The following is a 26,955-nucleotide window of genomic DNA, read 5'->3' as shown; positions in this document are numbered from 1 at the left end:
ATGTATATGTGCTTTTGGTCCCCCTACCCCAACAATGACTGTCTACCAACAGAAGGTCTAAGAATCCAGTAGTTGTTCAGTCCATGATACTGGATGTCTCAGCTGGTCTTCAGTATATGGCAGAATCCTAAAGAAGTAATGTCTATTATTAGTAAAAGAATGGACTTGCCAATGAGAGCTAGAACTAGGAGACAAAGAACAAGCTTCCTACTTCCATGTCCTTTATACAGGCTGTGAGGAAAAGGTATGGTCCAAATTAAAGGTGAATCTTCCCACTTCAAAATATCTGGATTAAAGGTATATCTTCCTACCTTAGAAATTCTGCATTAAAAATGGGGCTTTCCACTTCAAATAATTTAATTGAGAACAAATTGTCTCACAGGTGTATTCAGCTGCTCGGGTATTAGTTAATTCCAGATGTATTCAAGGTAATAACTAAAAAGAGCCATCATAGATAGATATCCAGAGAAAAGATTGTGAAGAGCCTTGGGGCCAAGAAAAAAATGCCTAGGTGCTCTTCTGGAAGTATCAAGGAGTTATTGAACAGAGGAATATCTAATTAGAGCTAGGATTTACCAAATTCACTGCCAATTATAAAAATCAAACTAGAGGGAATAAGATTAGAAAAGAAAATGAGTTTGGAAAACCAACCTGGAAACTGCAGGCTTGAATGAAGAAGGAATGAGAAATGTCATTGCTAGTATCTGTCACTAGATCTCTCTGTTTTTACCTTTCCTTCAATGGCTTTCTGGGATCCATGGGAGAAGACACTGGTTTTTCCACCACCGGTGGGGTGCCCTTACTGATCGTTGCACCTTAAGCAATCATGTCTACCCCAATGCAAGCAATCACTTGTGAGAAGCTCGATGGTCATCAAAGAAACAACAGAAACTTTTGACTATATTGCTCATATTATCGGATCATCTTATGGAATTCCATCATATTTGCTGCAGGTCTATATATAGCAATATCTTTGAAGAACTCCATTCGGAGAAAATTCCATGACATTCCTGAGAATAGTTGTTGATGGATTTAACAGTGTGACCTGCATGCAGTGCTTTGAAAACAAAGTTCTCTGTGCCCTAAAGCCAGAATCTTGTGTTTCTTCTTGGATCTCTTATTTATAGCCTGTATAATTTGGGAATATATCCTACAACATTTATAGCCTCAAATTTATAAACTGAGGTCAGAATAACATTTGAGTGTAGAGCTGCTGTACAGTTCTTAGAACTTGCACAAACATATGGTCAAGTGCAGAGTTTTGTGGTAAATGGAATTGTTTAAGGGGTGTGGGGTCACCAGGTGGAACTTGATACAAATGTTGGTTCTGGTACACTGTAAGTTAAGTAGTCAGCAGAAAAGAAAATTCATATTTCTATCACACAGCTCCTCTATCAGTGAAATGGCAATCTCATAACCAACCACCTTCCATAATTTTGACGGTAAATGAAAAAAAAAGTGTATGGATGTAAATCTTTTCTTTATCATAGCAGAATGGAAATACTGTGCTCTTCATTGTCCCCCCCTTTAAACTTTTATTTGCATTATTTTCCTAGTTATAACAAAATAACCAATGACTTCAATGTGTTGGATTTACATTAATTAAAAACAGACAAACAAAGCAATGGTGTAGCTATCCCTGTGGTTTAACCACTGCCTTTTCTTCTAAGGGAAGAAGCAATGCTGTCCACATACTTTGAAACCATCAATGACCTGCTGTCCTCCTTTGGTCCAGTTCGTGACTGCTCAAGGAACAATGGGGGCTGTACCCGAAACTTCAAGTGTGTGTCTGACCGCCAGGTGGACTCCTCAGGATGTGTGGTGAGTGCTCATTTGACCCAAGAGCTTTTCATATACTGGGGGACTCTCCATGCAAGGAGAAGCAGGTGGAAGGATCGTACTGCTTAAAGCAGCAGGTCTCTGTGGCTCACAAACCGTTTGAATACCCTTTCACAGGGGACTCCTAAGACCATCAGAAAGCATAGATAAATACATTACAGTAAGTAATAGTAGCAAAATTACAGTTATTAACTAGCAACCAAAATGATTTTCTGGTTGGGAGATACCACAACATGAGGAATTGCATTAAAAGGTCTCAGCATTAAGAAATTCGAGAACTTCTGAGTGAAAGCTTCTGCTTCTGTGTCCCTCCAAATACCAGGCTGCTGGAGTCTCCTCATATGTGAAGTGGGATGATTCAACCTACCTCTTGGAACTTTTAGAAAAATAAAATGAGATAGTATAACTTAAGTGTCCTACTTGAGAAGCTCTGGATTCTAGAAGCTTACAATGCTTTTGATATTAAAACACAACCTGTCTTAGCTCCATACACACAATGCAGGCAGGGGAGAAGTCAACAAGATGAAAATAGTATTTGGTCTAGATTCTTAGGTGTGGTCTACAATATGTTGAAGCTGAGACTCAGTGCTGGTAATCCGCTTCCTTGGGAAGTTGGTATTAGAAATAGCTTTGAAAACATGGATCAACTGGTGTTAAGAAAATGGTGCAGATGGCTAGAAAAGGGCATCAGGGTAAACGGAGGAAAACTTTCTTCATGGGATTGCAGTATCTAATGTAAAATAAGGACACACGAGAAGATAAGTGAAGAAACTGTTGTCTGTGGAAATGCATTCCAAAACTGATGGTTTGTTTTATAAGCTTCCGACCAACAACTATTGGTGGGGGTTATATCTTCTGAAAGTAAAGTTTTAGCAAATAAATGTGTGTGCATGAATGTCTGTGTTAAAGCTGAGGAGTCCAAACATATGCTTGGGAAGCATTGCTATGGCAGACAGGCTCCAGCTGTAATTCAGCGCTCTTCATCTGGCTCCTTTCCAACCCCTCCATGCACATCACTCACCACTTGACTTCGTTCTACACTAGAGCTGAATGGACCTGATTAGATGCTATTCTTCGAGCATGCTGCTTGTTTAATGCCTCTTGCCCTTCACTTACAGTCCATTTCTCTGCCAGCCCTTGGAGCAAATGAGTGGACATGCTTTCAGATCTCCGTCCTTTCTGAAGGCATTATCTTCCCAGCCGGAAAGTGACAGTGATCTTTCTATTGTCTGTACCTAACCTTTCTTACACCACCTGGAATATTTTACAGCACAGACTGCTGCTGTAGTTTTGTCTCACCCAGTACGCTGAATGAGAACCCAGGAAATCTGTTGACTCGATTCAATACACTAGCAATATTTATCTTAAAAAAAAAAAAAAACAGGAAGCAGAAGGGGGCAGGACCAAGACCAATGATGGGCATCACTGCTCTGGACTAAGTTCTCCAAATGAGACCCAAGCAAAAGGGAATACGCAGTTGATACATCTCTATGGTGGCGGAGCAGTAGCCGAAGTTCAGGAGACCAGTAAAAGAAATGTTTAGACTATGAGAGGGTGCAATGAAACTGTTGGTTACATTTAGAGATCAGCGGGTCTTTAGAGGAGGGTGGAGAGTTTGGTCACTTCAGTTTTCAGGATTATAAGTAACAAGAAGTTGATGCAGAGTAGCTCAGGAGAAAGGAGAAAGTTCATTACCATAGGCGATGTTCAGGCACACTGTGCTTTAGAGGCTCAAACAACTGGATTAGAACCCCTCTCCACTGCCTAGCTCTGCCCCTCCCACATGTCATTCTCTGGCCAACTACAGCTCCTCTACTCTGAGTCCTGTGGGACAAGAACACCTCTTCCTTACTTGCTCTAAAGATAAAACCGGGATTATCTCATTGAACAAACTTGATTCTGTTCCTCAACACCTCACTAGTAAATCCTGTAATCAAGGGTCTGGGCCAGACTCATGCCCAAATGAATCACATGGGGAATTTCAGCCAACACACAGCTACATTTGAAACATGTAGCTCAGCTAGGTACAGGCATAGACCACTGAGAAAATGTGAGTCCCTGAAACTGGAGGAGCTGTGGTTGCTGTGCAGCGCGTTGTACTAACAGTCTGGCTCAGAACACTGTAGCTGTCAGTCTCCACACAGAAAAGTGAGACTCACGGAGGAAAGGGAGATTTGCTAACATTGTAGAGCTGAGAGTAGGACAACAATTCTGATCCATTTCCCAAATTTGTGTCTCCAAAGTATGATAGTGGCTTTCTCATTCCTCAAATACTTAAGCTTCTTCTTCATAAGGGTTGACGTTCCTGAGCAATGACATCCAGAATGCAGACATGGGGACAGGGCCCCCATGAATAGAGTGTGGGGTGCTGTGCATATCTAGGGGTGGGGTGTCGTTCACTGTGTCATCAACATAAACTGAAAAAATAAGAGAGAGAGAAAATTCAATAATCTGGTGAGTTCCCAAGGACCCCCATGTTAAGAAGACACTGTTAAAACGCTTGGGCACGAGGGATGTTAGCGAACTGCTGCATGGATTGCATAGGACAATGTCCTTCAGAAGCTTAAAACTTTCTTTATTTCTCATGGCTCGCCTCCTAAGGAACTTCATCTGCTGTAAAAATAATCACACCGTACACTGTGTCTGTGTGTGTTCATGTGTGTGGAGGTACACGCATGTGTGTTAGTATGTAGATGCCAGAGAACAACCTCTAGTGTCATTCCTTCAGCTCACCTACATTTCATTTCCTTTCGAGATAAGAGCTCTCACTGGCCTGAGCCTACTAGGCTGGACAGAAAGCCCCACATGTCTGCCTATCTCTGACTCTACCACAAGCACATGGCAATAAAGCATTATCTATCTATCCATCTCTCTCTCTCCCTCTCTCTCTCTCTCTCTCTCTCTCTCTCTCTCTCTCTCTTTCCCTTTTTTCCTTTCTTACTTTAATTTAGCTTCTGGGCATCAAACTCATTTCCTCATGCTTACAAATAAGCACTTTGATGACTGGGCTGTCTCCCCAACCCCGTTTTACTTTGCATTAAAACAAACAAATAATCCCTCACACCCAATGTGCAACATGGTTCCCTCATGGATGAATAAATTAATCTGTTGGGGAATAAAGTGACTTCACAAGCTGTCGCCCCCAGGCGGCAGGATAGAGGATCAAGACCACACCTTCAGGATTGCTCCTAGAGCCAACACCATTTGGAGTTTTTTCTTGCCAAGCTTAGAGTTGATCCGAATCAGATGGATTTCGGGCATAATTTGGTCGTTGGATAGCTGTGGAATCAACACTGACCTCTTAATTTTTTAATACTTCCAAATGGAAGAGCAGTTTTAAGATGCACAGAATTTCTGCAGGAAGAAAGGATACAGCAGAGGGCTGGAGATGGCTCGATGCTTTCTGTGCAAGCAAGATGACCAGAGCTTCGGTTCCCAGAAGCCACATAACCGTTGGGTGGGAATGGCATCCTGACTGTAATTACAGCCTCAGAAAGCAGACGAATGAGATCCCTGGAGCAAGCTGCCAAGAGAGCTGTGTCAGCAAGCTGAGTTTGACTAAGAGACCCTGCCTCAAAGAATAATGTTTAAAAAAGAGAGGCAATAGAGGAAGCTGACGTCAACCATGAGCCCACATTTACCCACACCTGTGTGCACGTGCGCCTTCACACACTTGCGCACACACGCAAACATGAATACTTATACGCACACATGCTACATACCCAAATACGTGATAAAAAAAGAAAAAGAAAATTAAATCATTCCGTGGAAAATGGTTTGGGATTTGCAAACTATTATTTCTGTGTGATACACGACTATCTTACTATATTACTAATGCTTCTCCGTAGTGTATTCGATGTTGGAGCCACACAAATTTACGAGCACCTGAATTGAGGAGAGCGCTCTACGACGTTTCTGAAACGCAGTATTGTTTCTGACCTCTTATACCTATTGGGAGTAGAAAATGAATCCCAGTAAATCCTGTTTTGTTTTTAGCTTCCACATTTTTCTAAGCATTCATAGGGAGTCAAGATGATATGTGGGGTTGTGCCCTTACCTCTGGTTGCTGCCTCTTATTTCTTCTGCCTCTATCCATCTTTCTCTTTAATTTATGGCACACAGAAGAACCTTTTGTTCTCACCTGATTCACAGGTATGTAATTGATGCTGGTATCTGCTGTTTGGTTTTCTTCATCTCACTATGAGGTCATATAAGACCTCATGAGTCTATTCATAAAATAGCTTCCCCTACCCTGCTAATGCATAAAAAGTATCCATACACCCACTGGCTTTTATATGTCATTCTTAGCTGAGCACAGCTGTCCGAAGCTTGTCTCTTATTCTATACTTGCCATGAAGGCATTCGTAGTCAGTGATTTTCATAAAAGTGAGTGCAATTTGCCAGTCCTGCCATTAATGAGAAAAATTTGCATCTACCACTAGAAAGGCAAGTAAAGCACAGATTCACTCCCATTGCCTTCAGAGTTCTCAGATCCACCTGACATCTTTACATACGTGTGTGCGTGTGTGTTTCCAGAGTTTTAGTCCAGGCCTTGTGCCTGCTAAGTGAGAACTCCACCACTGAAGGATAATCCCCTCAGAGCACTTGATTTTGTAACAGTCCTCCATCCTCTTTATCCACTTATGTGATTAACCTGATAGGAACAGAGCATCAAGTCCCATTTCAGGAGAATTGCTAGCAATTACAAGGTTCTCTTATTGACTTTCAACATTCTTGTCCAACTCACTTGATCTACACTTCTTTTTAGTGAGCGAGAAGACAGCTTCTAGAATACAGCACAGCTCCTTTTCTTGTTATATTGTTTCATTTGACTTTATTATTATTATTAATTATTATTATTTTAGTAGTAGTATTGATATATTTGTATCCCAGTAACACAAAATGACCTTGAATTGTGACTTGTTATCATCAGATAGGTCAAAAATATATCCTAACAATGGATGCACAGTAATTCTTAAAATCAATGTACATTCATATGATTCCCTGCACTCTGCCCAAGGTTGAGTCTCAGCATCTGCTTTGATACACTGCTAGGTTGAGCCTTTCAGAGGCCCTCTATGGTAGGCTCCTGTACTGTTTCTTGTTTTCTCCCACTTCCAATGTCCATCCCATTGGTCTTTCTAAGTGAGGACTGATCATCTTATCCCAGGTTCTCCTTCTTGTTTAGCTTCTTTAGGTGTACCAATTTTAGTATGTTTATCCTATCTTACAGGTCTAGTGTCCACTTATAAGTGAGTATATACCGTGTGTTATCATGTGTTATCTTACCTCACAACAAAAATGGAATCTGTATGTGGAATTAACCTTAGTGAGTGACTGACCTTCAGAGATGGCTTTTATTATGAATTCTCAGGGCATACCCAGTGAAACTGCAAATGAATCCTGAAATAAGGAAAATAATTGCTAGCTTATAAAGCAGTAATATAATTAATTTGTGTTGTTTTAAGTTACCAAATGTGGCACTAAGTCACAATAGAAGTACAATTTTAATGTAGTGTGAAGACAGTAAGGAGTTTTAATGGAGTACATAAGATATAAAGAAGGACTGTATGTTTTTTAGTATCTAATATTTCTAGAGAGTCCTTACCAGTTGACCAGGCATAGAAGAAGTAATAATGAATAAAACATTGGAAATGGAAGGGAGCCCAAAGTTGAAATGTCACAAATCTGGCAAGCATTATCACAATAGCATAGGTTTCAATGTAAAATGTGAGTCTATTGATTGTGTGATAGCATATAAACTTCAGACAAAATAGGCACATAAAACAAAGAAAGCACCTAATGGTATCATGATAGCCAAGCCTTCCCATCACCATCTGTGAGTGGCCATTGTTCCTAGAACACTTTTGTACTCTGTATCTTTGAGTTGTCCCAGTTTTCTCAGCATAGGAAAGACACCTTGTGACTGACTCAAAACCAGGCAAAGTTCATCCTCCTTATGTCACAAACTGATAACTGGGGTAAAGCTCTGTTTGGATAAAAATCTCCAACAGGCAAGGGAAAACATTTTCAGTGTTGACATCCCTGAGCTCCTGAAAGTCAAGGGCTTTCAAACCTCTAGGGCTTTATCTCTAAGACCTGAGAAATAGAAAATTTTGACTGCAGGCTTTTAAAGCTAGAGATGTACAGCTCTAGGCACTCAAGTCAGAGTGAGCCCTGAGTCTTTAATGCCAGCAGCTAATGCTGCGGCCCTGGATTTGGGGAATCCGGACCTTGACACTTACCAGGATCTAGGGGCAGAGCTCCCAAGGGTGTATAAAAGGACCCTCAGTTCTTAGCCTTCTCAGCTCTCTGGACCTCTCCCAGTTATCTGGTATTACTGCTTCTATTTTTTTCTAGTTAGTATTTTAATTAGCATGCAAAATAATAGTTTTGCTATATCATCATAAGCTTTTCTTACTTAGTCCTTAAACTGTCCTTTATAGGTGCCCCAGCCTCTGCTGCCAACTGTTCTCTATGACTCTTCATTTGCTTTTTAGCTGCCAAATGAGCTGAAGGATTATAGCACTGAGAGTCCCAGAGGCTTGTACTCACTTCTCAGATGCTTTCTAACTTCTGTTGCTGTCAGGATACTCACTCTAGAAGCCCAGCATTTTGACTGCTTTTAATGTCAGCCTGTTCTCAACCCATAGTGAAGGCTACAAGTAGGCGAAAGGAAAAAAGGACATGACTACTCTAGGTAGGGTTAAGGAGAAAAATTTTATTTATATATGAGGGAGAAAACAGTCAGCAGCATCAGGAAGGGTCCAAACAGAACATGGTTCTCAGAATAGACTGGGTCATGAAAGGAAAGAGGGGGTAAAGGGAGAAGAAAGAGAGGCAAGAGAAGGGGCCAGGAGCCAAGTGAAGAGGACCCAGAGAGGAACCAAGCGACCAAGAGAGCACATGAGAACCAAGAAAGCACATAGCCAAAATGGCTGAGTTATAGAGTAATCAGAAGCTGGGGAAGGGGAAGTAAAGCCCAGCCACTGGGCTTTGGGGTTTATGGTAGGGAAAAGAGAAGTGCTGGGAAGAGACTTGTCCCAGGTTTCTTTGGGATCCAACAGTAAATAATGAAGACCACCCAAAGTAAGTTTTTTAAAGTCTTATTGTTTTATTTTATGTGCATGTTTGTTTGTTGGTGGCGGTGGTGGTGGCAGTGGTGGTGTGTGTGGAAAGAGACAGAGAGATAGAGAGACAAAGAGACAAAGAAAGAACCATTATACTTGAGAAAAGCCCCCTAGACTGGCCCGCAAAGAGTAAGACAGAACCTGTTATATACACAAAGATGATGACCTGCTTCTGCATAACCTCTAGTGCATGAGATGGGCACAGTCTTGATTGTGCATAGCTTCTATTTCTACCAATCACATGCCTCAGATAAGTACATACTTCAAACTTTTTTCAGTGTAACCAAGAAGGTGTTCCTTCTCTTCTACTGCATGCAGAAAGCTACAGGATACATAGTTTTACATAGAGATCGCCTACAGAGGTTTAGTGTGAACCATCTGAAGGCTTCTGGAACTTCTGTAACTTGTCTAGCATCATGACTGGAACAAGGCCTCCTGAAGCAAAAGTAGGCACATAAAACAAAGACAAAGACATTCTTGGTCACAGCTAGAGTAGTCCTCAGGGTGACCATCAGTTATTTGAAGCAACCAGGCTACAATGAAAATATTAGCTAATGGGGGAGGGGAAGATGACACTTAGGGCTAGAAAAAAATGGCAGAGTTTGGAGTCCTGTCATAGTCAGTATTCTGTTGTGAAGAGACGCCATGACCACAGCAACTTTCATAAGGAAGCATGTTATTATTGAGTCTTTCTTACAGTTTAGAGATTTAATCCATTGTCATCATACTAGGGAGCATGGTGGCATGCAGGCAGACATGGTGCCAGAGAAGTACTGAGATCTACATCTGGATCGGCAGGCAGCTGAGAGAAACACTTGGCCTGGCTTAAGCATTTGAAAATCCAAAGCCCACCCCCAGGGACACACTTCGTCCAACAAGACCAAATCTACTCAAAAAAGGTTACACTCCAAATCCCTGTCAAATAGTGCCACTCCCTACTGACCAAGCATTCAGATCTATGAGCCTATGGAGGACATTCTTATTCAAATCACCACAGACCCCAATAGTCACAGAACAAGCCAAGTATCTTCATTATATAATCCTATAAATAGATATCATGACCAAGACCATTTATATGAAAGAAAGCATTTAATTAGGGGCTTTCTTACAGTTTCAGAGGGTTAGTCCATCGTCAGGACAGGAAATGTGGTGTCAGGCGGGCAATCAGGGTGCTTGCAAAGGAGCTGAGAGCGTTACATCCTGATCCACAGCCAACAGGGAGAGACAGGAAAGCACTGGGCTTAGTGTGGGCTTTTGTAACTGCAAAACAAGCATTGAAACATGTGCCTACAGAGGCCATTTTCATTTAAACCACAACATAAAACCTTATGCAAGCGGTTGTAACTCTAACATGGAGAGAACTGATGTCCTTTTCTGGTTTCCATGCACACACAGGTATTCGCACACACATGCACACAAGCAAACACACACACATTGAGCACATACATTCACAAAGAAACATGCATATGAATAAATAAAATTAATCACTTTTAAAAGGCAGCAACTTTATTTAGGGAAAAGAAAAGTAATCACTGAAAAGCTCTTATAGTAAAGGCTAGTCATAACATAAATATTATCACCAGTTTTTAACCATGCTTAAATTCTAGACAAATAACTTTAAAGACAGTTGGGCTCCTCTGATCTGTCCCTCTCAGACCCTGTAAAATGTGAATTCATGGGTCAACTTAATTGTTATAAGTATCTTTTACTGAATACATTTTGTTTGCTTCAGTGCACATATCAGGAATGTATGAAAGGTACAAGCAGTTTGCCTCTGACAATAGACGTGATGTACAGGCCAAGGGCTGCTTTTTCAATGTGTCCCTTCATTTACTCGGCTGAGATAAGAACTAGTGCAATGGCCAGGCAACACTGTTTATGTGGCCTGTTTAGTAAACAACTGGGTTGTTTACGAACATTCAAATGGTCTCTGCCTGTGGGTTAACTTTCATACAGAACACAGGGTGGACTTGGAGAAAGAGCACCCCAAGATCAAGTGTTCTAAGATCTCAGCCAGATGCTGCAAGGATTCTTGGTCACTAACCTCACTAGTCCCAGATAACAATTCACCACATGAGATTGGTCAAGAAGGTCAGTTAAGTCACTCCAATAACAGATAACCAGATTCAAGACTAGCAGACTCGGTGGCCATCTTTCCTGTTGACATACAGCTGAATTGCAGTCAAGGGCTACTAGCAGGAGAAAAGGAGCCTAGAGAGTTCTTCTAAACTGAGCTACCATCTACCTCAAACATGTAAACAGAAAATCCAAAACCCAGAATGATGGAAAAATTATTCAGGTTCATAAAGAGAGGCAAAGACAGAATTTAGATAGAATTTCAATACTCCCACCACCCACTTGCATGTTCCTATAGCAATGCCCTTTATTAGTTAAGACATGCGAATTGCTGTAGCCAAGTACCCAGTAAAAACAACTTAAGGAGAAAGATTAATTTGGCTTCAGGACTTAGAAGATTCAGTTCATGGAGGTGGGAGGGCATGGCAGAACAGAGCAGTTCCCATCACAACTGCCAAGAAACAGAGCAAAAATCTATATAGGAAGACACCATGGCAATATATAGTGCACGCAGACAGTGAGCTTCTTCTTACACCTAAATCCTCCCTACCTCCTGTCTCTCCTCTCCATAACTCTACCATATTGAGAATCCACCAAAAGATTAATCAATTGATTAGGTAAGGGTCCTCTTGATCCATTTGTCTATGGGAATAACCTCACAGACAAGTGTGCTCCACTGATCTCCTAAGCATTTAATAATCCAATCAAGTTGACAGTTGAGATTAAATAGCAGCCTCCCTCTCATCAGCTTGACACTTACAAATATTATCCCCTTAAACTTTAACATTCCACCTCTGGCCCCAAAAAGGCTAATCTCCATATCTCATAACACAAAAAGCATTCAGTCCATCGCATGAATATCAGTAGTCTTCCCAGTTTCAGCAGATTTCAAAAATCCAGAATCAAAACCTCTTCTAAGATGAAAGGCAAATTTTAGCCATAAGCCTCTGTAGAAATCAAAAAGGAAATGACATATTTTCAGTGGCACAGAATAAATATCCCTTTCCCAAAAGGGGGAAGAAGGGCAGAGGAAATTATACCAGTCTTGAGTCTGGTGCAATTTGTATTTGAGGTGAGCTCTGACAAGCTTTGAATGCCCCGATCCTGTGGGTTTGCCAGTTGCAGCACACACAGCCTCTTTGAGTCTGGCTTCACCTGATGCCTCACGCTTTTTTGGAGAGACATTCTCTTTTCCTGGAATCTCTAACTTCTGAGATTCTTCCCTTTGACCTCACAGCCTTACACATTGCCCTCTCAGGCACTTAATTCAGGGAATCCAACCTGACACACATGACCTGTCACCCTGGGCCTTCCTTCAAAAACCTTTAGAGAAGGCTCCATGACAGTGTAGTTGCGGCATTCTGAAAGCCAACAAACCCATCAGCATGTGTGCATGCCAAGATCTGCCAACTCTGGTGACCTCTGAGTTCCCAGGTGGCTGAAATTGAGAAATCACTTTTCTAGGCAGTTCTGCATAAGCATGGTGCTTTTTCTCTCTTTCCTCAAGGGAAAGTCTTTCAAATCGGATGATGCTTTTATTTCTTGGCATCTACAGTGCGATATGGTTTGGCCGCTTCTAGAGTTGCCTTCAGTATATGGTTCTTACTGTATCCCTGCTATAGTGCTATACATCTGGCTGCCAGCAGACATGCCACAAACAAAATGCTACATTGTCTTCAAATTTCCTGTTTGAAATTAATCTGTCTGTCACATGTAAGCATAGCCTCACCTCACACAGTATTTCCAGATAGTGACAAAACATAGACAGATCCAAAACAAACAAACAAACAAACAAACAAACAAACAAAACCTAGACAGATCCTTTACATGAAGGTAATAAAGATGGCCTCTTACTCCAGTTCCCAGTAACCTTATCTCTCTTTGCAACCTCACGAGCACAGTCTGTATTATTCACACTTCTGCATTCTCCTCACTTGGGCCCCTGAACCACATTTTTATTACAGCACTGTAGGCTTTTTACAAACCTGTATCTCTAAACTTCTAAACGTTCTTTCCACAAAGCATTTCTAAAGCTGTTAGGAACAAATAGCTGGGTTTACACACTGCAGCAATCTTAATCCTGGGACCCATTTTCTGCCTTCGTTTATTTCCTCTTTTCTGTGACATGTCTAATGTAAACAATCTAAAAAGGAAAGAAAAGAGGTATGGTGATTTATTTTGGGTTCATTATGTAAGAAGATTCAGTTCATGCCAGAAGGTCACACCATGGTAGTCAGTGTAGAAGCTGAGAAAAGCAGACACAGAAAAGGGATGAAGCAGGAGCAGTAGAGCAGGAACAGGACTTCAGTGACCTGCTTTCTCCAGCTAGGCCTGATCTTACGCTTCTGCCAGTAAATCATCATAATATAAACATATCAAGAGACAAATCAGTTGATTTGGTCAGACCCCCATTGTAGTGGAAGTATTCTCCCAGACACATTAGGAGATGTGCTTTAACAATCCTCTAGGCATTTCCTTCTCTCTTTTAAAAGGTTCATTTACTTTCTTTTATCTGCATGAGTATCTTGCCTGCATGTGTATCTGTGCTTCATGTGTGTAGTAGTAGCTGTGGAGGCTAGAAGAGGGTGTCAGATCCCCTGGAGCTGGTGTTTGGACAGTTGAGAGCAACCACATGGGAAGCTACGAATCAAATACACTTCTTTTGGGAGAGCAGCGTCTCCACAGTCTGTCCTGAGCATTTCTTAGCACATTCAAGGGAGCAACCAGAATTACCTGTCACATCGCCCTGTTGACACTGTATCAGATCAAACACTCTCTCCACAGCATACCTGTATTGCGCATTATGAATGGAAGAGGAGACACGAAAACAAGAGTCTTGTTTCATTTAAGCTATTTCAGAAGACGGTGCAGACCCAGCCGGGCAGTAGTGCTGCGTTTAGTAAGTCTGTTTCTTGGTGTAAGAAGACCATGAGGGTTAGTGTCAGTGTTGAGGAAAAGGGAACGATGGGAGGAGGGAGATGACGTGCTCAGCACCTGCTCACTCTGTGCTAACTTATCTGTGTTCATGGCGGTCAGTTCTTTAAGGCTGTCCTCAGGAGGACACCACTGTGTCCATTTTTCAAAAGAGAAATACCAATAATGTGCAAACAACCTCCATGTAGGGGCTGCGTGCAACTGAGGTTCTAAGTGCTTTGCTTATTTTAACCAGTTTCATTCTCACAGTGATCATGTGAGCTAATTATTATTCCCACCTTCACTCTCGATGTGAAGACAAGGAAATTATCTTTTGGGAAACTTGTCTGTGAAGGGAAGCAGAGTGGAAAGGAAAAGAAAGGGGGGAACGATGCCACATAGATTTGTGTAGTTGTAGGATCCTGTGCAGTGATGGTATCTTCTGGAGGTGTTTCCACCATCGTTTCTCAGCCCTGCCTCTGAATGCCAGCCTCATTTCAAGCTAGTTCCACACTTCCCATTACTTACAAAGCACCAGTCACATTTTTACTTCCTCTTTTCCATCTTTTTCTGTTCTTTTTTTTTTTTTTAACCTAAAATGCCATATGGCCTCCCAGATAGCAGAAAAGGCCAGGGGAGCTGGGAACAAGATGATGTCATTTTATAGACAAGATGAGTAAAGAGAAGAATGTTCATTTATTATATGCCAGGCATCTTGTGATACTGGTCAAAAGGAGACAAATGGTAGAATCTTTCGATAAGGCAAAGAAAGTAGCTCTTCTCCATTCCTCATCATTTCCCACTTTTAATGACTCAATTGGGCTGTAATTAAAGAGAAAAATTTAAGAGGGCAAAAAGACAAGCAGGAGGAATCATCAGAGTGAAAAATTGCTTTGGAGTACAGCCCAGGCAGCCAACCATCTCGTCCACATGGGCCTCCAGGCCTCCTGAGCAAATAGTACAGAAGGGATGAGCTTCTGTGGGAGCTGGACCCTGAACAGTAGTCTCCCCTTCCCAGAAGTGAACTCTGATAGTTTAGTTCATCCCTATACAGCTTTCCAATAAGAGTGTTGAATTCAGAGCACAGCCAGGAGGGCCTTGCCAACATCTAAAATGAGAGGAATGATGCTTGCCACATTTTCCTTTTTGAAAATCGTTAGAAAGATGCAAAGTCAGGAGGAAGGCATCTTTACAGACAGTGTGTCCTCACCAGACTGCACTCTCATCTAGCAAGTCCAAAAGTAGAGGATTCTCCATGTGTGCCTTTACCAGGCTGATGTTGTTAGTGCCATTGGTAAGTGAATGAATAGATTGCTGTGAATAATATCAGTCCTGGATTGCTGTTGGTACCCTTGGAGAGTGCATAAGTGCTGATTGTATGCCAGGCTCTGGAATAAGTGCTTGAAATGCACCACACTGAACCTTCACAATGATCTTATTCAAATCAAGTGCTATTATTGCTCACAAGACATGCATAAGAAACAGAAAGTATTCCATGCTTGCCCAAATCTAACCAGCGTGGTAAATGCAGAGCCAAAATCAAGTTCAAGTCTTTCAGACTCCAAAGGCTAGAATGCCAATGCTTTACAGGGCAACTTCCAGTGGCTGAGGGTAGGTCTCCAGAGATGCAGCAAATGTCTTTCATATCAGAGAGCATCTCTTTCACTCCCAAAATCTGTGAAACAGCCCTCTTCGACTATAGTCAAGACAAGTTGGTGCTTTGGCAGTGAGTCTATACGGAAATTGTAACTGCTCTGTCTTTGGTGCTTCAGTACAAGGCTCAAACTTTGGAATTGCTTTCTCATTAGGATTTGTGCATTTGAATATCTCTTTTGAAAGTTTCCAACCTAGTCCCCTTCTTTTCATGCTATGCAGAGAAAGGGTAGGCAGGGTAGGATTTCTGAGATTTTAATGTGCGGCATTCTCATGAAACCTATGCACCCTTTTATGACACTGAATCCTTTATTCTTGCTGTGACATTTGAAGGCTTCTCTGCCTGTCTGTCTGTCTGTTTTTCTCATTTTATTTCTCTGGGACATGTTCTTTTCAAGTCTGATGGTATTTCTGGAAAGCAAGTTTTATTGTGTGGAAGTCATTATCCCTTAACATCAGAGAGCAGATCGTGCTTTTCTAACATGACGAGTTTTACCCTTCAATTCCTGGAAAAAAAAAAGTCTGGGAAATACACATATCAGAGGCAGGAAATGGAAAATGTAGACCAGATTAGACGAGTTACAGGAAGCATTTTGCAGCTTGCGTTGGGAAGGTGGCACCACCCTGGCAGATGACACCTCAGAGACCAGCCTGCCAGAGTGGCCGGGGTAGCGCTAAGGTTTCTTTGGGCTTCAGAGGCCATGACTATCTGATGTGTTCTCAGTCACGGTGGTTCTGGTGTAGAAAGCGTCTGGGAACAAAGGAGAGAACAGAATAGTAGAGCTTTTACTCATGAGTTGGAGAGAAAATCTCAAAAAGAGCAGACCAGCCACTCAGGTTCTAACTGTGCACTTTATGTACCCACCTCAATCTTTTCTCCTTGGAATGGCACCGGAATAGAATGTACGACTCTCCACTGTCATTTCCTTCCTTCAGGAAGTCACTCTAGTACAAGTTCTGCCTTCTGAGAAAGGTGGGCCAAAATCTTGCTCTGTTACTCTCTAGAAATGTGATCTTGGGGCAAATTACTTAAGACCTCTAAATCTGTTTCACATTGAGTAAAACAGGGATCATAATACTTACCTAAGTAAGCTAGTCTTAGAATTGACTGGGATAATGCATTCTTAGAGCCATTGAGGAAACACAGCTTCTATTATCATGATCTTTCTCCTGAGGGGATGATGGTGGTGGTGGTGGTAATGATGATAACTAAAATTGTTTAATAGCTTGCTATGCTCCAGCCACCTGAGGCAACACAAGAAAGTTGACCTTGCTTAAATCTATGCACCTGCCAGCATGCCTAGCTTGGAAATTTCGGCCAACCTGCCTGATATGAGAACTTGTCATTAACCAGGGAAAAGTCCTCATATCATTTGTAACGGTTGCCTAATATTCCATGGAAGAAAAGATAACAGTTCTTGCACTGACATCTTAGGCACTTTGTTTCCAACTTAGAAACCACATCATCCTCGTCACTTTGACAGGAGCTACTGCTGTGTATTGAATCGTTTCTTTAGAATAGATCCTAGTTCATTTTAAGGACAGTTTTCTATTGTTTCATGATTTAGGTGAAAGAGTCACATACCTCCCTGCCCAGCACCCCAGCCAAAGCAACAGTGAGATGTCACAGCTAGTGTTCACACTTTCTGGTATAGGGTTTTCCTCCTTTTCTGCCTTCATGTTGTAGTTGAAGGGCAGGCTAGGGTGTTGGACCAAATAGAGTGATTAAAGAAAAGTGGCAGTTTAGGGAGTGAAGCTCAGTGAAGTGAGAGGGGTCAAAAGCAGGGGTGTACACAGTCAATGATGCAGAGGTCCTTCTCCTCCTGGAAATGTGAGAGTGCACAGCTCGGAGGGTGCATCAAGCCCGGTGACGCCTACCTCTAGTCTAGAGGCACTGAATGCAGGTACTTAGAGCGAAGTGTTTTGAGTAGCTCTGAAGTAGAAAACTAGAATCCCTCTTTCACCTCTCATGTTAGCCCTCCCTCCTGTCTATAATCAAGGATGTGTTTAACTTGTATACTAGTTGTGACCCTGTATCTTTCCCCATCTAGTACAACACTTTGGTTTTATTTTTGGTTTGTGGTGGTACAGTCTCCAGCATAAAGCACATCTCACCCAGAAAAGTTAAAAAAAAAAAAAAAAAACACGATCTTTATCTTTAGCTGAATAAAAATGGATGGTCATCTATCTGTTCGATGGTTTTATTTGCATTTTGAAGCTCTGCAGTCAGAACATAGCACCTAGGTATTTCCTATGTGGTGGAAGCAACCCCAGGTCTTTCTGTTGCAGGGATGAACTATGATGTGATCAGCAAAGAGCTCACATTTCTTGGCATAGTCGACCAGCAATGTGCTGGGTCCTACGCTGAACTTAGTCCTGGGTACTTCGCACACTGGGATGAGAACCCCTCTTTGCAAAGAATTCCCTCTGATGCAGGCTCTCCCTTGGACTGCTGTTTCTCTCCTTTCAATTTTTGCCACATACATAAGCATATTCCTTCCCCAAGTCGATCCAAAACCTGGTCTGGAGCCAACCTTTCAATGGACACCAGAGTTAACACTTCATTCTCCTTGTCTGTGAGTCACCTTTCACCCACTTCAGTTCCTGGAATGCACAACTGGTGGTCCTCTTCTTTTCCAATTCCCTGAGTGTTTCACATATATATATATATATATATATATATATATATATATATATATATGTTGGATATATATCTGCATGGCATCTGTCTCCATTTAGTGATGAGATTTTTTTCTTCCTTTTTTAAAAAATGCTCTCTGCAACAAAAAATAAAATATGCAAAGCATCCAAAATTACACTCAGCATAAGCTGAATAAATATATACCCACAGAAACATATATTCAATGGCTGCCACTCTATGCTTTTCAAAGCCAACTAGCTTATAAAATCGTTTCTCACTCAGAGTCTGGGCTTTCAATGGGAAGGTACGGTGTGAGGACACAGCCTTCAGCTGCAAACTGAGTTTTTAGTTATAAAAGGTAAAGAAGGAAAATAGCCAGTAAAATCCAGCAGTCCTGCGATGGTCCATCCCTGCAGCAGCTTTAATGAGGCCTGGTCTGACTCCTGAATAAGTAGCTCATGGCTAAACACCATAGTGAAAGTGAGTTCTTTGAAGTCAAACTACATGGGTTCAAATCTTACATCTACCACTTGACTTTGTAATATTGGAGAAGTTGCTTTCAACTTGCTTCTTGAACTCAGGTTATAAAAAAGAAATCCTGCTAGTATCTCCTGATGACATTGGTACTGATACAGTATCTACCTACTCTCTTCTCATCTTCTAAGTATTTCTCCCTCCATTTCATTGTGTGTTAATTTGTTTACTTGAGACAGGTTCTCATAAACCTCAGTTCCCTGCTCTGCAGCCAAGCATGACTTTAAACTTCTACTCCTCCTGTTTATAACTCTGAGGTGCTGAGACTACAGATACAGACCACCATACTTGCTTTATATGGCACGAGGAATCAAACTCATGACCTTGTGCATGCTAGATAAACATTTCACTGCATACCTCCATCTGCCCCGCCCTCAACCTGCTTTTCACTGAGCTGGGACTTTGCTTTGCGTCACCCAGATGGAGCTTGAACTCACCATCCTCCTGCTTGAATTCACCATCCTGTTGCCTTGGTAAACCCAGTAATAAGCTTACAGGTGTGTGCTACCATGCCTGGCCAAAGTGTTGTCTTTGGCTATGTTAATATGTTGACAAGTGTTTCATAGCACCTTTGTAGGTTCATGGTGAGGATGAGTAGAGGAAAGCCCCACTTAGGACTAGAAGATGTAGACTTTTATTATCATCTCCCAACCTCCGGACAGGGCAGAGGGACTGAAGGCCAGTTTAATCTCCAGTGCACAGGAGCTTAACTAACAATGATTACATGACATTTCCATAAGCACTTCTGGGAGTTTCTGAAAATGTATAGGTGCCTGTAGATTTAGGTAGCCTGAGGAGGCCTGAGAACTCCAAATCCACTGTGCAATACCTTTCTCTATATGTCTCTTCTGGTGTCTTGTAAGTATATCCTGTGTAATAAACCAGTCATCATGATTTCTATGAGCCACTACCATTGATGACTCCAATTTGAGAAAGGGATTGTGGGAATCCCCACTTCCAGCTAACTGGTGATAACTTGGGTAGAGGTATCATGAGCTGACATCTGAAAAGAGGTTAGCTTTGTATTGCCTAGCCCTCAACCTGTCAGGTCCACTGCAATTCCCAGTAGAGTGTGGCAGAACTTGCTAGAACTGAAGGATACGCCATTGGTGTTCCCTCAAAGAGTCACCAGAAAATCAGTTGTTGATGGGAAGAAATCCAGTGATGCAGGAATGCCAAGGAGCTCTGTTCTCCAGGTTTCAAGAATCAATAGAAGGAAGAACTGTTTGTTCTCTTATATTATTTCCCATGGGGATTGTTTGAGAGAGGATCTTTAAAAGGATTCTGGGACAATGAATGATGGTTACTGCCTTTGTGACCATCTCTGTACTGCATATTCCTTGCCTGTCAAGTGATTGTGATCATGGTGTTTATCACCCAGAGCTGCTGTGACAAAGAAAGAGCTAACAGGAAACCCACTATCACAGCAGAGTTTGCTCTACTGTAGTCACCTAATGCCACCCTAAGACATTTTTCCCAGATCGCCCCTTGCATACAGGTCTGCAGCTTGCACACCTTGTTAGAGTGCCTTTGGTTCTGTGTTACTCACAGTGAAAAACAGGGCTTCTGTAAAATAAAATAAATATGGTCTATGTAGTGTGAAGCCAGGGAAAGTTGTTTCCTCTATTTTTCGCTCAGCTCATTTTCTGCTTTATAGTCAAAGACTTCAGCCTCTGGGATGGTACCCATCGCAGTTATGGTAGAGTCTCCCACCTCAAGTAACTTAATCTACATCGTGTCTCACAGCCATGCCCTCAGAATGTTTCCATTGTGATAACAAATTTTATAAAGTTGCTCATATTAACCCTCCCATTGGATAACATGACCCAGCTTAGCACTGCATTGGCCTTTGGGCAAAGCCTGGTGGATGCTGTTTCCTTCCCTACATATTTAATCCAAAATGTGCTGGAACCTTGGTGGAAGAAGTCCAGAGCCTATTCTATGAGGGGGATATGGCATTTTCTCTGAGCCTTGTCATCAGCCCAAGGGACCTATTTTCAGAGTGATACAGACCCAAGTTCAGCCTTCACCCTGTTTCAAAGTGCTCTGAAGTGACCCGTCACATCTGTATCTTCGAGCATTTTCTTCCTAATGAAATATGGATCTTCATCTCAAATCACATGAAACAGGAGCAATACAGTGGACTCAGAAGTCAAATACCTCAGCTCACATCGTGGAGAAGCACAGGATGACCTCATACACTTCCCTATGCCCCTGACTTACCCTGTGACATTGGCACAGACCACAAATCTGTCAGTGCCTCAGTTTCCTCCTCTGCAAAATGTGGAGGATAAGGTTAGCAGGCTGTTCTCCTCCTTATGAGTTAGTATTCCAAACACATTTAAATAGTGCCTGGCACACAGTAAGCACTATTAACTGTTAACCATTATTATTATTAATGAGCTATACAAAGGCTATTTATTACCAGGACCAGACAGTTATTGAATAGACATATTTCAGGATTCCTGGCAGGTTTTTCTCAGAAAGTGTTCCCTGGCCTCTCTTCCCTTAGCACTTGGCTCTTATTTCTACCACATAAAACCCTGAGGACTGTAAGAATGTGCTGATGTACCCCTCCACCCCTTCAGAGTAGGCTTTCATAAGGCCTGGGAGACCAGAGGCTCTGATTAGGAATTTGCTGAATGAAACACCTGCTCAGTCACAGCCTAAGGGAGCTCCAGATGGAGACAATCAGAAGACTGATTGGCCTTTTGAGGGGTGAGCTGTGGGCATGAGCTCAAGCCACTGGTGCTGGAGAAAACCCTTTCTGCAGCTCCCTCAGGGAGTTGAACCCTGTCACCTGGCCTCCTGTGAGATTCTCCTCAGTTTCTTGCAAAGAACCATAGAAGGGTGATTCATAATGAAAAATCAGAGAACAGTTTGAGCATCCATCACTCTACCAAGACTGAGGACCAGCATATGGAAGGGGCCTTCAGAGAAAAAAGATGGCTGACTGTGTCTCCTAATGCCTGGTGCACCTCAAAAAGTAAAGTCGCCTGATCACATGTTCCATTAATCAGATGTGATCAATGAGTGAGAGATGGAGAGACAGAGACCATCAGAGACAGACACACAGAGAGAGCATGTACACACAGAGAGAGCTTGGTGACAATTTGCTATGCCAGCATGGCTGCCCCATGGCAAGCCACTTTGAACATCACTTTACTCTCCCTGTGTGTCCACACAGTTCTTCAGATGGTCTCAGGTCACCTTTGGATCTCTAGTAATCATTATACCTTCCACTTTATTTTTTTAATGTTTTGATTCTGGTTACATACTAGATAGAATTTCCTATTCCATTACTTTCTCCTCGTGCTGTGATAAAAAAAAAAAATCTGACAAAGCTACTCAACAGTAAAAGGATTTGTTTTTCTGGCTCACAAAAAGGAGAGTCCAGAGTGATTTCAGGAGCTCTGAGCAACTGGTCACATTCCAGCTGTAGTCAGGAAGCACAGAGAGATGAACACCCATGCTCGCCTGGCTTGCTGGTTTTTATCCAGTGTAAGAATCCCAGACCATAGAATGGTGATGTTCACATTCAGAGTGGCTCTTAACCTGGTCTAGATAATCCCACATAGACATATCCAGAGACTTATGATTCTAGATCCTCTCAAACTGACCATATCAAACATCCTGTCACCTTAACTGTGCCTATGGTTAGAGTAGTGTTAACTGCATTTATATCATTGTCCACCAATCTCCATAACCCTTCCTATCTGGTTAAAAAAACTGTGTACTCCAAAACAACAGCTCATTATTTCCCCCAAAACTCCTTGGAACTTCAATTTTATTTTCTGTCTTCTCTTGATACCTGTGGAAGTGAAGTACTGCGTTAGTCTTTCTGTGATTTATTTCGCTCACCATGTCTTCAGGGTTCATTAATAGCATCACGAGCATCACCGTTTCTCTTTTAGACAGAATAATACTCCACTGTGTGCATATCCTGAATCTTTTTTGAGCCATTCATTTAGCAGTAATTCTACATTTAGCCACTCTGAAAAATGCCAAACAAGGTCAGACAGGTACCTCTCCAAGACCCTGTTCTTGCCTATTTTGGATTTATACATAGCTATGGGACTGCTGGAGCACATGGTACTGTTTTTTCTTTTCTCTTTGTTTCTTTTCTTTTCTTTCTTTCTTCTTTCTTTCTTTCTTTCTTCCTTTCAGAAACTTCTGTGTTTTTCATATCAGCCACACATCAACAGTATGCCCACAAATTCCAATTTCTATGAATCTTCATCACTGTGTGTAATTATTTTCGATTAGCCTAGTGGGCATAATATAGACACCTATGACTTGGACTTGAAATTTTCTAATATGTAATCTTCCAGTTGCTCCAGTCTGCAGAATCTTCCTGATGTCAGAAGCTGTACACTTGAACCCACACTCTAGTCCTCATTGAAAGCTAGGAACTTTGGGAAAGAACTTGGCCTCAGAGTATGCTTCCACTTTACAAAGCTAGTGATACTCACAGCTAGGTCATAGAACTGAGGGAGGTCTTCAGCAAAGTCATATGAGGATACCTCCATGCGTAGTTCTTGGCCCACAGTATGGCCTAAAAACATTTCAATTTCCTTTGTCGTGCCTGCAGTGAGCGTGTTTTGAATGCTGCACAGATGGTTGGCATGTGGAGAGTATGGCCTGTTGGTATTTCACTGGAAACCAAGCCAAAATGAAGTAGTACACCCAGATTTATATTACATTTGAAAAATATTTACCAGGCAGAAAATATTAAGAGTGATAATAATCATAATATCAACTTTCATAATATTTGGAATTTTGCCATATCTCATGCACCAAAGTGGGGTGTTAAATGTTTGAATTTTACTTTTTCTGTTACAATTCTAAGTAGGTACAAACTAGGCTCATTTTACATTGAGAAAATTAAGGCCTGAAATGTTAATGAAGAGACTAGATAGCATCTTTTGACTTATAAGATGCTATACCAGAAGTACAGGCCAAGTCCTGCCTAACCAGAAAGGGCATACTTGACTTGCATGCCACTGGGCACAGAGAGCAAGACAATTTGTGGCTGTCCTTATCAATAGGCAGGACTCCCTGGGAAACAGACTGCATAGCAAGAGTTATCTCAGCATGGCAGAGAAGATTTTTTTTTCTGACCAGTGCATCAAATAAAAAGAAGAGAGGCATGCAGCGCAGTGGCAAACCATTCGCCTAGCATGTGTGAGACCCTGAGTTCCATCTCCAGCAGCACAAAATATATAACAAATGGTCAAAAGAAGGAGGTGGCTGAGCATAAGTATTTATTACCTGTGATGGGGCTTTATCTTACCCATGACCACAGAAGGCCATTATTTATCAACAAGTCTATTTTAAATCCAGCAGAGGAGAGGTGTCAGGAGTTGTCCTGTGCCACACAGCTAGGAAACACAACTTCTGTAAGTATCCTTCATTCCCTTCTGTCTCCTGAACATTATAATGTCAGAGGTCAAGAAGAAAGGCACAAAACACTACCATGGGAAATGTAACATGTGGGGCTTGGTATTTTGTTTTGTTTTATACATGAGACAAGGAAAACCAGAACATGGACACATGTGCCCAGAATTCGGAACCTGTAGAGAATAGAAACTGTTTGCCAGTGCTTGTGTGGATGGAGGTTTGGTTCTGTGCCTGTAACTCTCCTTGGAGCTGAGGCTTGCTCTGCCTTTTCCACTCTAAGTCTAGAGGTCCCTGGGAGGGCTACAGCTGCTGTTTTGCAGTCCAGGACTATTGATCCCTTTCATTCTTAGTGCAGTATTCCTTGTCAGCACCAAGGCCCAGTACAAATTGAACAGCAACTGAACTGCATGAGTTTGTTAAAACTCCCAGTAATTATGCGATCTTGACTGGATTGTTTGTCCAAATCAATTTCAGTATTAGTTGCTGGCCTATTGGCCTTGTTGACAGATTGAGGGGGAGGGTTAGTGAGGGTGGCAGCTTGGTCTTCCCACTCATGTACATTCCAGGCAGCATTCAAAAGGCTCTCTGGAACCAAGAAAGCCAAGTCTCTGTGGTGCTCATGGGCCATGTCTCCAGAGGAACTGACATGGAATCTTTGAGATGGCGCATGTTCAAACCCCTGAAATCTCAAACTTGAGATTTAAAATCTCAGCGGTGGAATAGATAAAACAGAATGGGAGTCTACTATAGAGTGTCCTCTGAAAGGATTCACCCAACAGGGGATCAAAACAGATGCTGAGACTCAAACTTTGGGCAAAGAGTAGGGAGTCTTACAGAGAAAGAGAAGGATGGGATTAGAGGGACATGGAGAGGACAGGAGCCCCACAAGAAGACCAACAAAACTAAAAGATCTGAGCCCAGGGGGTCCTGCAAGACTGCTGCACCAATGGAGGACCATGCACAGAGAGGACCTAGACCCCCTGTTCAGATGTCGCCTATTGGCAGCTCAGTCTCCATGTGGATCTCTAAGTGAGGGCAGCAGGGGCCGCCTCTATCTTGAACTCAGTTGACTGCTCTTTGATCACTTGTCCCTGATGTGGCCTTGCCAGGCCACAGTGGAAGAGTGTCCAGGCAGTCCTGGTGAGAATTAACAAGCTATGGGCAGATGGCAATAGTGGAGAACTCCCATTTCAGTAGACTAAGGGAAGGGGATGGGGGGGAAGAGAGAGGGAGTGTGGGACTGAGGGAGTTGAGGGAGGGGGCTTCAATCAGATATATAATGAATAAATTGTGAAGAAAGAATAGAAATAATTTTAAAAATCTCCAGCCTGACTACGGTGGCACACACCATTAATCCTGGCACTCATGGAGGTAGAGGAAGGCAGACTGCTGTGAGTTCAAGGCCAGTCTGGTCTGCAAAGCAAATCCAGGAGAACCAAGGCTACACAGAGATACCCTATGTTGAAAAGCCAAAAAAAAAAAAAAAAATAAGCCAAGAAAAAAAAAATCTTCTCTTGAGAACAGAAGATATAGGACAAAGCTCTCTCAGCCCTTAGGGGGGCTACAGGTGGTCAGTCACATGACCTTGCCACCTATTTTCTTTCCCCATGCAAAGAGAACATTGCCAGCATACTAAGTCCCAGACACGTTCATCCTCAAAACACTTCCCCACTGCCAGTGTTTGTAACTCCCTGTTCCACATATAATAAAGCATCGTTAAGGTCGCCACTAGAGCTTGCCAGCCGCTTGGAGCTTCTGCTCTTCACCAAGGATGGCCGCCACCGTCTTTCAGACCGCACCGCCCGCCCGCCGAAGTGCCCATCTGCAGCAGCGAGCTACCGGCTGTTGCTGAAGCAGCCACCCAACTTGCCCTAGCTGCCATCTGGCCCGGTTTTGGAGTGGTGAGCTCCCCGCTGCCTCCTGGCCAGGTACTGGCAGCCCAGCTAGAAGATCAGTAACACTTATGGAGAAAAGCTCCTTTTCCAGCACCCTCAGCTGGACCGGAGATCTTGTGACTCAGACCTCATTTCACACTCACTCTCACTCTGACCCGGTGCTTCATTCTTTTTTCCCCCAGAGATTGATGACACCCAAGCCTTTCGGAGGCTACCGGACAGCCCGAAAGATGCAGAACCACAAATCCCCTTATTATATTATCAAACAACAGTCCATGTTGAAGAATTCAGCAACCCTTGCCTAGCTTATGTGATTTTCAGTAACCTTGTTTCAAAAATGGGTATCTGTGAGAGGAACGTCTGGGCTTTGTGAAAACTCAGGATCATTAGATGGCAAAGTATCAAACACACAAAAGGTGGCCAATAAATATTTATTTTATGTCCTTTCTTGTTTTCTTCTCTCCTTCTTGTCCCCAAATGCTGTATCTGACCTGCACATCCAAGCCTGTTTGTTACAAATGACCTCTCTGATGTGGAGAAAGGAGAACCCTCCACCATTGTTGCTGGGAATGTAAACGTGTATAACCACTTTGGAAATCAATCTTACACTTTCTCAGAAAATTAGGAACAGCACTACCGCGAGATCCACTCCTAGGCATGTATCCAAAACATGCTCAAGTATACAAGGACATTTGCTCAATCATGTTCATAGCAGCTTTATTTGTAATAGACAGAATGTGGAAACAACCCAGATGCCCCTCAGTGGAGCAATGGATACAGAAATTGTGGTACATTTAAACAATGGAATACTATTCATCAATTAAAAACAAGGAAATCATAAAGTTTGCAGGGAAATGGTGGGAACTAGAAAAGA

The 26,955-nt window shown here is 42.3% G+C and overlaps 1 protein-coding gene across 4 annotated transcripts in view; it reads left to right on the top strand.

Annotated features, from left to right (window-relative positions):
- The window catches only part of Astn2 (astrotactin 2), a 995,804-nt gene that overhangs the window by 574,088 nt on the left and 394,761 nt on the right, over positions 1-26,955 (top strand). For all 4 annotated transcript variants that reach the window (XM_060381206.1, XM_060381207.1, XM_060381208.1 and 1 more), the window contains one exon: positions 1,671-1,821. In XM_060381206.1, the coding sequence (XP_060237189.1) occupies positions 1,671-1,821 (151 nt within the window). The remainder of the gene's footprint in view (positions 1-1,670; positions 1,822-26,955) is intronic.

The sequence above is a fragment of the Meriones unguiculatus genome, chromosome 3, assembly GCF_030254825.1.
Source record: "Meriones unguiculatus strain TT.TT164.6M chromosome 3, Bangor_MerUng_6.1, whole genome shotgun sequence".
NCBI lineage: Eukaryota > Metazoa > Chordata > Mammalia > Rodentia > Muridae > Meriones > Meriones unguiculatus.
The sequence above is the reverse complement of the archived record's forward strand: the minus strand, read 5'-3'. Positions and strand labels throughout refer to the sequence as shown.